This window comes from Pongo abelii, chromosome 1 (assembly GCF_028885655.2).
Source record: "Pongo abelii isolate AG06213 chromosome 1, NHGRI_mPonAbe1-v2.0_pri, whole genome shotgun sequence".
Lineage (NCBI taxonomy): Eukaryota > Metazoa > Chordata > Mammalia > Primates > Hominidae > Pongo > Pongo abelii.
In genome coordinates, this window is record NC_071985.2 from 92,060,112 (window position 1) to 92,073,651 (window position 13,540).

Here is a 13,540-nt window from a genome sequence, read left to right on the forward strand (position 1 = left end):
GGGTAGATGGCACAGAGAGAAAAACAAAGTATTCAAATCAGTCCAGGCACAGGGACTGGCAAATGCTAGAAAATAGCTGCAGTGAAACCTGTGGTCCTTTTAGACTCATGGTGACGTTAAAAATCCACACACTAGTGTCAGGGAACATTATGCCTCACGTGCACCAGAGACAAAAATTCCAATTCCTCAGAGAGAAGGGAACACGCAGAGGGCCCTTGGCAGAGTGGGTCCTGTCTTCCTTGGCAGGGAGAGGTGAACAGGAAAAAGAGCTGCGACAGCCTCCTTCCAATCCCGCCCATTCCCTTTGGATGGCAGGCAACTCAGTGGCCTGCAGCAGCCTTCAGTTTGGCAAGAGATGGATGAGGTGAAGGGAACTTCTCTGCAGAAGTGGAGCTGCTCAGGGCAGACTGCAGGTAGACTGTCTTGTGGAAGAGTCTGTTGCTTAAGAAGACCACCAAGGAGGAGAGGCACAACTGGAAGAGATACACTTTTCCAGGGGTCTTTGCTTCATTGGCGCTGATAATGAATAAACGAAAGAGGATAGAGAAAAGGCAGCCGCTGATAGTATATGAGGACTGCATTGCTATGAGAAAAGCCAAGGGCAAACCAAACCCAAAGTAGTAAGGCCAGTTGCTCTCTATGTTAGACAACTGCTGGTGTATTTCAATTCCTTTATTGAGCCAACAATATTCAAAGCAGTACAGTGAGTAGAGAAGGGACATATGCAGGAGACTAACCAGCTGACAGACAAGATGGATGAGAAAGAGAATCACAAACATTCCTGCAGCAAAAGGTTGAAGAGCATGTCAGCAATTATTTTGCTGACACTAGGGAATGGGTGAAGCTTCCTCCCTGATACCTCAATTGTCAGGTCAGCTATATCCTGAAACCAAATGGCATTCACTACTTTGCTAAGCACAAACAAGGGGAGCACCCAAAGAGCATTGAAAATTGACCTGAGGAAGAATTCCAGCCACTACCAAACATCTCCGTGTAGTGATGGATCACCTATAATTTGGGCTGTTACTGACTGAAGCACAGGAATAAATATTTGATAATACAAAAGGAGACTGAACAAGAACACTCCACCATTCCAAGCACAACACTGGAAAATTCTACTAACAACACATGGCTCATTCTCTTGCCTCCACTCTATACGCTGGGCTCTTCTTTGGGCCAAGACACTACTTGCCCTTCTTCAAGGCTGCTCCTCTCTCTTTTCCTGGATTTGAGCATCTAGCTTTGAGATGGTACAAATACCCCAGATGGAGTCTTTGATTCCTCTGGCAAGGTCCTGAAGAAAGGTTTTGACACTGTCAGCCATCTCTTCACCAGCAAACTATCAACTACACAGAGGAGAGAGAAGTGTCTCCAAATCTCTCATCATGAAGGACCCGCAGCTCCGCCATGAAGGCTCCGGCCCAGCCGGTCGCCAACCACAGGCTCGCTCCACCAGGGTGCTCACATTTTCTTAGTTCAATCCACCAGTGATGGACACTTTGGTTAATTCCATGACTTTCCTATTGTGAATAGTGTTGTGATAAACATTCAAATGGAGGTGTCTTTTCTTTTTTATAAAATAGCTTTTTTTTTCCCTCTTAGGTAGATTCCTGGAAGCGGGATTGCTGGGTTAAAGGATGGTTCTATTTTTAGTTCTTTGAGAAATCTCCATACTCTTTACCACACAGGTTGAACTAATTTACATTCCCACCAGTAGTGTATAAGCATTTCCTTTTTGCATTCATGCCAATATCTGTTGTTTTCTGACTTTTTAATAATAATCATTTTGACTGGTGCAAGATGATATCTCATTGAGGTTTTAATTTGTATTCCTCTGATGATTAGTACTGTTGATTTTTTTTTTATGTTTGTCGTATATTTGCATGTCTTCTCTTGGGAGATGTCAGTTCGTGTCTTTTGCCCAGTTTTTATTGGGGTTGTTTTTTGTTTCATTGTTGAATTGTTTGAGTTTCTTATAGATTCTGCATATTAGTCTTTTAAAAATATTTCATTTCATTCTGTAGGTTTTTTGTTTACTCTGTTGATTATTTATTTTGTTGTGCAGAAGCTTTTTAGTTAAATTAAGTCCTATATGTCTATTTTTGGTTTTGTCATATTTGCTTTTGGGATCTTAGTCATAAATTTTTGGTTTGGGGGTTTTTCTGTGTTTTTGTTTTTGTTGTTGTTTGTTTGTTTTTAGGTAGAGAAGAGATTCACCATGTTGCCTGGGCTGGTCTTGAACTCCTGGACTCAAGCGATCTGCCTGTCTCCACCTCTCAAAGTGCCCAGATTATAGGCATGAGCCACCCTCTCCAGCATAGTCATAAATTATTTCCCTAGGCCAATGTCTAGAAGAGTTTTTCTGGGTTTTCTTCTAGGATTTTTATAGTTTCATGTTTTACATTTAAGTCTTTAATTTATCTTCGTTTAATTTTTTTATATGGTGAAAGCTAGGAATCTACTTTCATTATTCTGCATATGACTGGCTAATCTTCCAGCACCATTTATTGAATAGAATGTACTTTCTATGTTTGTTGTTTATGTTTATGTTTGTTGACTTTGTTGGACATCAGTTGGTTGTATGTATTTGGCTTTATTTCTGGGTTCTCTATTCTGTTCCATTGCTTGACGTGTCTATTTTTGTACCAGTATCATGTCATTTTATTTACTATGGCCTAGTAGGGTAATTTGAAGTCAGATAATGTGATGCCTCTGGATTTGTTCTTTTTTAAAAAATTTCTAAAAACGGAGCAAATACAGAGGCATCACATTATTTGTTCTTTTTGTAGGATTGCTTTGGCTGTTCAGGCTCTTTATGGTTTCACTTGAACTTCAGAATGTTTTTCTAATTCTTGGAAAGAAGACTTTGGTAATTTAACAGGAATTGCTTGAATCTATAGACTGCTTTTAGCATGATGATCATTTTAACAATATTGATTATTTTAATCTATAACCTTGGGATTTTTTTAATTAGTTTGTATCATCTATAATTACTTTTATCAGTGTTTCATACTTCTTGTAGATTTTTTACCTCCTTTTTAAAATGTATTACCAGCTATTTTATTTTTGTAGCTTTTATAATGAATTTGAGTTGTTGATTTGCTTATCAGCTTGCATGCAAAAATCAGAAATGCCACTGATTTTTGTACATTGATTTTGTATCCTGAAACTTTACTGAAGTCATTTAACAAATCTAGGTGTCTTTAGGGTTTTCCAGGTTACAATATTTCAACTTCACTAGCTTTATTTTTTTCCTATTCAGTAGGACTTCAGCAGTGGGTTTGTCATATATGGCTCTTACTATTTTGAGATATGTTACTTCAATGCCTAGTTTGTTGAGAGTTTTTATCATAAAGGAATGTCAGATTTTATCAAATGCTTTATCTGGATTTATTAAGATGATCATTTTTTTTCTTAATTCTGCTTAAGTGGTGAATTACATTTATTGATTTGCGTATGTTCAGCCATCCTTGCATTCCTGGAATAAAACTCAATTCCTTGTGATGAATTATCATTTCTTGTGATGTTGGATTTTGTTTGCTAGTATTTTGTTAAGAATTTTTGCATCTATATTCATCAGGGATATTTGCTTGTAGTTATCTTCTTTGTTTTTCTGTCCTTGACTGATTTTGGCATCAAGGTAATATTGTTTTCATAGAATGAATTAGGAAGGAATACCTTCTCCTTGATTTTTTGGAATAGTTTCAGTAAAATTGGCACCAGCTCTTTTTTGTATATCTGGTACAATTTGACTGTTAATCCATCTGGTCCTGGGCTTTTTTCTGTTGGAAGATTTTTTTTATTACTGATCTATTTCATTGCTCGTTATTAGTCTGTTCAGGATTTCTGTTTCTTCTTGGTTCAATCTTGGGAGTTTGTATGTTTTCAGGAATTCTAGTTTGTGCACAAAGAGATAGTCAAAGTAGTCTCTGATGATCTTTTTTATTTCTGTAATATCAGATGTAATGTCACCAATACCATTTTTATTGTGTTCATTTTAATCTTCTTTTTTCCTGGTTAATCTAGCTATTGGCCTATCAATTTTATTTATTCTTTCAAAAAAATCAACTTTTCATGTTGTCAATACTAAGTATTATTTTTGTTTTGTTGTTGCTGTTGTCCTTTTCATCTAAATCTCATTTGGTTCTCCTCTGATCTTTGTTATTTCTTTTCTTCTGCTAGCTTTGGGCTTGATGTGTTCTCATTTTTCTACTTCCTTGATGTGCAACATCGGGTTGCCAATTTGAGATATTTCTGTATTTTTATGTAGGTGTTTAATGCTTTAAATTTGTCTCAGCACTGTTTTTGCTGCCTCTCAGAGCTTTTGTTTTGTTGGGTCCCTATTTTTATTCCTTGAAATTTTTTTGACTTCTGCCTTAATTTAATTATTTACCAAAAAGTCATTCAGGAGCAAATTGTTTAGTTTCCATGTACTTCTGTACTTTTGAGAGTTCCTTTTGGCATTGACATTTAATTTTATTCCACTGAGGTCCAAGAATATATGTGATATTATTTTGATATTTTTGAATTTATTAAAACTTTCTTTATGGTCAAGCATATGGTCAATTTTGGAGAATGATCCATGCACACATGAGAAAAATGTATATTCTGCAGTTGTTGGATAGAATGTTCTGTAAATATCTGTTAGGTCCGTATGGTCTAGAGTCAAGTTTAAATCCAGAGTTTCTTTATTGATATTCTGCCTCAATGATCTGTCTGATATTGTCAGTAAAATGTTGAAGTCCCTCATTATAATTGTATTTCTGTCAAACTGTTTTCTTAGGTCTACTACTACTTGTATTATTTTTATATTGCTGGACCTGCTAAATTCATTTACTAGTCTTTATAATATTTTTCTTTGTTTATTTATGATTTTGTATGTAAACATTCACATTTTCTGTGAATAAATACAAATTTGCATCTTTTTAATATAAATTATTCTTTCTTTTTTTGCTTATTACATTGGCTAGGAATTCTCATACAGCATTGAATTGAAGTAATGAAACCAGATGTTCTTGTTTTGCTCTGGGTATAGAAATTACTTAACCTATATATTTGATTACCCAGGAAGTGCTATAACTTTATAAACAGCCTATGTGCACTTGATAAAAAATAATTTTCTGCTTTTTTTATGTGCATCTTTTTATAAATAGTAATTATGTCAAGCCTGTTATTGTTTGCATCTTATCATTCTTATGATTTTTTTTCTACTTATTTTATCAATTACATAAGAAAATATGTAGAAATATTTATAGTTTGGATTTGGTTTCTTCCTTTTCTGTCTTGTCACTTTGGGCTTCCTGTTTTTTTGACTTTTTATGAAATGCATATTTATATTTGACAATTAGAATTTTGTATTAAATTTTTTATTATTAGCAAATGTCCATCTTTTGTTCTGTTAATATTTATTGTGCTGAAGTCCACTTGTCTCATGTTAACATATTCTTTCTGCCTTTCTAATAGTTAGAGTTTTGTGCTTTTTTTCTAGAACATTACTGTTATCTGAGACTTAAGATTTATAGTGAGTCTTTTGCAGAAAATATATAATTGCTTTGTTTATACAAATCGGGCAATCTCTTTTTATTGAAGTGTAAATAATTTACAGTCAATGTAAGTTTCATTTTGAGTGTGTTTAAGTCTACTATTGTTCTATGTGATGTCTCTTTGTTTCATTTATTTCTTGTTACTGTTTTTCTATTTTCTTGACTTCCATTGGATTAATCGAGTAATTATTAATATTCTGTTGTATCTCCTCTATTGTTTTATTAGCAATACATTTGTTTAATTTTTGTGTTTTGTGAGATATAAAATATGCATTTTTAACTCATCACAGTCAACCTTCAAATAATATTGTAGCACTTTATTTATGTTGTGATTTTCTTATAGTATGCTTTCATTTCTCCCCACTGAGTTTTGTCCTAGTTTTGTCATGTATTCTACTTATAAACTTATAAAAGAAATATTGTTGGATTGAAAAGGTATAAGAGGAGTTTGAGACCCACTCATTTTGGTACTAAATGTGAGAACTGTACTTCCTCTCAGTAATGCTGTCGTGCCCTGCGCTTGTCCCTAGCTTAACCCTCTATGCTTGTTGTACTTATTCACTTATTTCTTTATCTCATCTTCTAAACATCAAGCTTTTATCAGAAAGAAGTCAGTAGCTCTAAACTTTCTGAAAATCAAATAAATTACATAAACTGATTGCAAACTATTGCAAGCTGCACCTAAAATATTTCTTATTTAGGAGATCCTAGGGTAAAGCCCCAAAATATGCATCTTCACATGCACCTCAGGAAGCTCAAGTGTATATGGGTCCATACGTCACCACTGGCACAGACTAAGCCACCATTGTGCCACCTTCCCCACTAAAATACTCACCAGAGTGCTTGGAGTACTCAATGCATATTGATTAAATTAATGAACTAATGAATGCCCTGACAAATTCTACATTGATTAATATATTTGAAGAGATAAATCGAGCAGGTAGAGGAATGTAGAAAAGGTTAGACTGTGTGCCCTCTTATGATGCCAGTATAACTTATTCATAAATCAAGAGAGTTATAGAAAAAAATAATCTCGTAATTCAATTAGCAACTTTAAGAAGGAAGAAAAAATTTGTCAAGAAAGTCATTTATTTTATCCCTTAAAACAGTCCATCTATGTTTAGCATCCAAAAAGCTAATGACTAAGAAAGGAACAGTCATCACTTTATTCAGCAAATGTAACCTTTCTCCAAAATGAATGATCAATGTAAAAAATTATAGTATTTAAAGCTATTCATCTTTTACACAGATCAAGTAAACCACATAATTTATCTACCATTTTTTTTCTTTCTTTAAGGTTGAATATTACATTTTTAATGCCTAGAGTCCAAGGAAGAACCTCCCTCCAAAGCCTCAATCCCCTGAGGCACCCCAAATGTATAAGACCCAGGGATTTTGCTGGAGTATGTGCTGTCAAGGCCACAAAGCTGCTAAGATTGGGGCTGTACAGTTACTTTTAGCTCAGACACCAGGCAGAGCTGTCTTTCATCTTTAAAAGCGAGTGGCCCCTGGACTTTCCCCAGTAAGATCTGGGAGAAATATGCTACATTATATTTTTTTAATGTTTGTTTATTTCTCTCTCCTTTTTAGACTTTGATGGGATATGAGAAAAAAAGGAACATGGGATTGTGCTAAAACTGCCTGTGGATGTAAGTGTCTCCTTTGTACTAGAGTTGTAGGACCACTCTTTCTTATGAGTAATATCTGTCAATTTTCTCTAAAAATACTTTGAATACCAAAGAAAGATTCAGAGGCAGAAGAACTCATGGAAACCATGCACTGGTGAAGTGTGGGCCATAGCATCAGAATCTAGAGTGAGAGACAGGACAGAGACCATATGGAGAGGGTAAAGATGCAGCTGAACAAACCCTGACCATGTGAGCATGGGAGATATAGTAAATGAAGAGAATAACTAAGAGTGTAAACAGCAAAATATTCCTAAAATAGACCTAAACTAGGAAATAGGGAGAAACTGCCTAATATGTACCTTAGCATAAGGAAAAATATATGATGGGTTAAGGCGGAAGAATAAGAGATAGGAGTGAATGGAAGAGTGGAACAGAAAGCCTTGTGGGGATCATACAGAGTAAAGAAGACATTGATCTATTTCCTAAGTCACTGGTGTATAAGCACGCACTGCAAAGGAAATATTAAAACTAGAACCCAGATAATTCAAAAGACAAAACCTTAGATGGGAGACTTAAGGTATTTGGGATACAGTTCCTGCCTCATAGCTTATGCAACCTACATCTTGATATTTTACTTCTCTGGGCCTCTGTTTCTCCATTTGTAACATGAGGGGGCTTGACTAGATATTTAACAGCCTGCCTGTATTGACCACTTATGCATCAGGAAATTCATTGTGGGCATTTGGTGCTCACACAAACTTTTTGGCTTATGCTATTATTGTTGCCATTTTAGAGATTAAATCATGAGACCCAAAGTGATTTCCCCAACATTGTACATTGGCAGAGCCATGGTCTCAACCTAGGCAGTCTGACTCCAGAGCCTGTGTCCATCCAGCCTCACTATGTTGCCATTCTAACCAATGATCTCAGAGCAAACTGACAGGGAAATGAATTCAAACAGGAATCAGTCATTGAGAGCTACATAGGGAAGCCTCTCAGGAGATGAATAATGAGTTGAGGTTTTGTAGGAAAGATAAATATTAATTCTGAAAGATAACAAAAATAGGAAAGAAAATGTAATGTTATGTGTAGAAGCAGAAAGACAAAGTTAGTTATGTTTGATGGCTGCAGCCAACCAGCTTGTCTACAGCTGAGGGGCAGATGCATGACCTAATGCTGAGGACAAACACACCTAAGATGGTGATGAGGACAGAGAAAATTCCAGAAACATTGCCATAAGCTATGTATTAAATAATTAGCTAGAAGGAAAATAAGACCCATAAAGATATATGATCATTTTATTTCAATAACTAAAGGCTAGCCGTCATTCATAGAAATAATTTAACATTATTGTGAGTATCTGCAGAGGATAAATCAAGAACAATGGGTGACTATTTCAAGGAGGCATAGTTCAGCTCAGAAGTAGCCAAATAAACTATCTAGCAAGGGAACAACAGCCTGTTTTGGAAGTGAGTGACTTCTTAAAATTTGTGCTTGACTATGGAGGTTGGACAATACTTCCTACATTGCTATAAAGAGGTTCACAGAATTGTACGCAGGTTGAGTTAGAAGATTTCTGATCTTTTTTCCAAAATAAAAATAATCTGATTGTCTAAGTCTGATATGAAGGTTTTAGCATTTATTTGATCTCCCAGTGAAACCACAGATCTTCTCACAGATAATGATGAAAGTTCTTAGAACATTATGGAGGCAATGGAGATTGAGGCATAGGCCAGAAGAGTGGAGATCTCAGCACAAGCCTCGTAATGCTCTGAGGTTAATTGAGCTTTAATTAAGTTCTTAATCTCAGATTCCCATGCACTGATGACAAGGGAAACCCCAATATGTGAGCCATCCCAAAGTCTTCACAATTGATCATGGGTAAATAGAATCTGAATACTTTTAAGTACACTAAAATAGTTCCCTACATCTGAACAAGCATTATTTGAGTTATGTGTATGAGAGACTGGGTACATTACTTTTTACTTGTTTTGTTTGTTTTTCTGAATCAGATTTTTATCAGGTGTTAGCAAAGATAGGTGATTTTTAAGGACTGTTACTGTCATGTGGGTAAGCAAATGGTTTAATCTTATTGAGCCTCATTTTCTTCTTCCATAAAATGAGAGTATTTAATGAGATGAGGTCTAAATCACATTTTGATTTTACAGTATGAACTTTCTAGGCACATAGGAATACAGAGAATGGAAATAACTTACAAAAATAAAAATAAATAATTTCAGATATCTTTGAATTGGGGTATGTCACTATTCATGTCCCTTGATCCTTCCCTATACTCTGATCTATGTACTTGATGTGTGTTATGTATTTTTTCAGACCAGTATTATCAGCTTTTTACAGAAATGTGAACTGAGTATCTCTAGGGTAATTTTGCTTTTATCAAATTCTCTCTCTTCTCAATTTCAGGTTACTTAAGTCTAGTTACACTGACCAATGAAAAGACAGAACCAGAGCGTGATCACTGAGTTCATCCTTATAGGCTTCTCAAATCTGGGGGATCTGCAGATCCTTCTCTTCTTTATCTTCCTGTTAGTCTACCTGACTACTCTGATGGCCAACGCCACCATCATGATGGTCATTCGCCTGGACAGGGCTTTGCACACTCCTATGTACTTCTTCCTCTTTGTCCTTTCATGTTGTGAAACCTGCTACACCTTAGTCATTGTACCCAAAATGCTTACCAACCTGCTATCTACAATTCCAACTATTTCTTTCTCTGGGTGTGTGATCCAGCTCTATTTATTTGTGGGCTTGGCTTGTACCAACTGTTTTCTCATTGCTGTGATGGGCTATGATCGCTGTGTTGCCATCTGCAACCCTCTTAACTACACACTCATTGTCAGCCGAGCCACCTTCATGCAGCTGGTTCTAGCCTCCAGCTTTTGTGGCTTCCTGATCTCTGTGATTGTCAATATCCTGGTGTTCAGTGTGCCCTTCTGTGCCTCCAATCGGATCAACCACTTTTTCTGTGATATTTCCCCTGTCATAAAACTGGGCTGCACGGACACCAACCTGAAGCAGATGGTCATCTTTTTCCTCAGCATTCTGGTATTGCTGGTTCCCCTTGTGTTGATATTCATCTCCTACGTCTTCATAGTTTCCACCATCCTCAAGATCTCCTCGGTGGAAGGACAGTGCAAAGCCTTCACCACCTGTGCTTCCCACCTCACAGTGGTCATCATCCACTATGGCTGTGCTTCCTTTGTCTACTTGAGACCCAAATCCCTGTACTTTTCAGATAAGGACCGGCTTGTGGCAGTGACTTATACTGTGATTACCCCACTACTCAACCCCCTTGTCTATACACTGAGAAATAAAGAAGTAAAGATGGCTCTGAGAAAGGTTCTGAGTAGATGCTCATATTCCAAAACTGTATGAGTGGGCCGATACAGCAGTAAATTACATTCATGAAAGTTTCCTAGATAGCACTTCAGATCTATAAACAGATTTGTACTTTTCTTAAGACTCCTTGACAAAAAAAAGAGAGAGAGAGAGAAAAGAAAAGAACTAAGGACTTTAGGTGACCTTGATTGTTTATATCAAAAAATTTTTTTCATGTTAGCCTGTATCCAGTGCAAAAGTTATACCAATTTGTCTCCAGAAAATTATTTGAACATTGAAACTTTCAATAACACAAGCTACGTTGTTTTTATGCAAAACAAGTGTTTGCTTTGTCAGATAAAAACTACAAATGCTGCATTATCTTTTTGAGAATTCCTGGATTGCTGATAATCCTTTTACCGTGAAAAAAACAATATTTTCTAGAAATAATTTACTGCAGTTATTCTTTATTAAACTTATATATACATACACATACCTACATATGTGTGTGTATGTATATATGAATGTATATATATATATACATGTGTGTGTATATTTATATAAAGTTTAACCCATTTCCCATTTAGGAAAAAAAAAAAAGTGCAGTTCTGTGCCATTGTGGAATTCTCGGGGCAAACAGGAAATGGGTTAAAGCAAATGGTTTAATCTTTTTGAGCCTCATTTTCTTCTTCCATAAAATGACAATATTCAATGAGATGTGCTCACATCATAGTTTGACTTTTCTGTACAAACCTTCTATGAACATAGTAATACAAAGAATAGAAATAACTTGCAAAAATAAAGATAAATTACTTCAGATATCTTTAAATTGGGGTATGTCACTATTCATGTCTCCTGATTCTTCTCTATCCCCTGATCTACATATGTATATATATATATACACACATATATTATATATATGTTTAAAAAGAAATATATGCAGTAAATTATTTCTAAATAATAAGCATAAATTTGCTTCTGGAATAATGAGGGGGGTGGTGATTAAAGTTCTAAGAGGTCGATGATAGAATAGAAAACACAGACTTTGGAGTCACAAAGACCTGGATTTTAATCTTTATTTGGATTATTTTTCAGCTAAGCGCCTTGTGCCAGGTTTAACTTCTTTTATTGTTAGTTATTTATTATGTAACAAAGGACCTTTAATACCTCCTCAGTGGGCCATTGCAAAATCTAGTTAAATTAGTAGATGTAAAACAATTCCATGCTTGCCTGATAGAAGGTATTGAAAAATTACTTCTATTTTTACTTCTGTTTCATTTTCCTTTCTTTATTCTATAATCTAGGGTTAGGCTCTATGTCAGATAAAGTGTAAAAGTAAGTTGACCATTCAAGAGCCCTGCACTGTTTATGCATCTGCTACCATATGCAAGGCATTGAAGCAAGCACTGTAGCAAGTACAATGAAGAGTAAAGCACAGTCCCTTCTCTTCCTCATGCCTCACTGAAAGAAAGGGTCAAATTTTAGTCACCCAATATAGGTGCACCATATACATTTGAATGAGTTTACTGTGGCTTTTGCTAAAGGTGTGTTTCAATAAAACAATGGAATTATGTTAATATCAAACAATTTCATTTCTTAGCTTTTCACTTGAGCAACATGCAGTTTAATAACTCTTGCTTGGGAAATAGATTATGTGGATTTAGAAGGAGGTTTCTTCACATACTCATAAGTATGAAACAATAATTTAAACACTATACATTGAAAATGATCAAAATAGGGTTGCTGTAAGAATTAAATGGGGAAATTCCTTAGAGTATTTAGCACATGGTTTGAAACATATGTATTTGATATATTTTAATTATTATTTGTATGTTATATGTAATGTTGAGAGATAAGGAAAGACATTAGAATGCAGAATATAAGGAGAAGGAAGAAGAAGAAAAAAAGCTAGGATTGAAAGAAGGGAGAAAAAGAAAACAAATAAATAAAAGAGTGATAGAAGCCTTAGTTGAATTTACTAAATGCTAACATGATTTTTTTTTTACTACCTGGAAAAAAATGCTACCTGTAGCATTTTTTACGTGCCACACCCAACAGTTTGGCAATGAGTGTCCCAAGGATAAAACTGAGTTGCTAATGTATTCCTAGTTTATCGGAATATGATTATTAAAACCTCCTTAGGACATTTCTTTGATTAAGACAGCTAAATTAGAACATGATCATTTATTTTACATATTTTTTATTCAAGGATTTGAGCTTTGTTTGTTGAGATAAAGTTGACACTACCCATTGGTGAGAGTAGTTTGGGGTTTCTGTGATTGCTTCTACTATAGGAAAGATTAAGCTGAGAGGCAACTTTCAGCTTCATTCCCTGTGACCTCAGAATTCCCAGAACACCACTTTTCCTCAACTCCACCTACTCAACACACACCCAAACAAACACACATCTGTAAAATGTACTTCCCTCTAATTTGCACATGATATATATACTTCTTTGCTACAGATGTGAGAGTGTTCATAAGTTCGTTTTAAACACTCAATCCTTAGATGGCTTGCCATTTTTTTCAGAGAATAACACAACTGGTACTGAATTGGCATTTGAGGATGACCATGATGGTGATGGTGATATTAATGAAGAGCTACACCTGGCATATATTAGGCTTTCAAAATCATTTTTAAATTAATTAATGAAAATAAATGTTGGGTAATCCAAGGTTCCCTATCTGTAGATAAAAATTATCACAAAACTGAATGGACTTTTTTTCTGCATCTTTAATGGTTCTTTTAATATTTATTTAATTTAATAGTGATTGAAGACTTATTCTAAAGCAGGTAGGTTGTCCTTTGCCTGTTCTCCCAGTTACTCCAGAGGCTCAAACAGGAAAGGTTGCTTGAGCCCAGAAGTTCAAGGCCAGCCTGGGCAACACAGTACGATCCATCTCTAAAAAAGAAAGACAGAAAATACTTATTCTATGTTCTAATATAGTCTATATTCTTCTTCATTTATTTATCTAACAATTACCTACTTGGCATGTATCACTCACTAGGCACGGTGAGAGTAAATAAGAC

At 35.3% G+C, this 13,540-nt stretch overlaps 1 protein-coding gene and 1 pseudogene across 1 annotated transcript; one reads left to right on the plus strand and one right to left on the minus strand.

Annotated features, from left to right (window-relative positions):
- Positions 1-320: 320 nt before the first annotated feature.
- On the minus strand, positions 321-1,369 carry LOC103891051 (etoposide-induced protein 2.4 homolog; annotated as a pseudogene).
- An 8,253-nt stretch (positions 1,370-9,622) lies between these two features.
- Positions 9,623-10,567, plus strand: LOC100436069 (olfactory receptor 10T2). Its single transcript, XM_009242493.3, has one exon. It carries the CDS (start codon positions 9,623-9,625, stop codon positions 10,565-10,567), a length of 945 nt encoding a protein of 314 aa, XP_009240768.3.
- Positions 10,568-13,540: the final 2,973 nt, after the last annotated feature.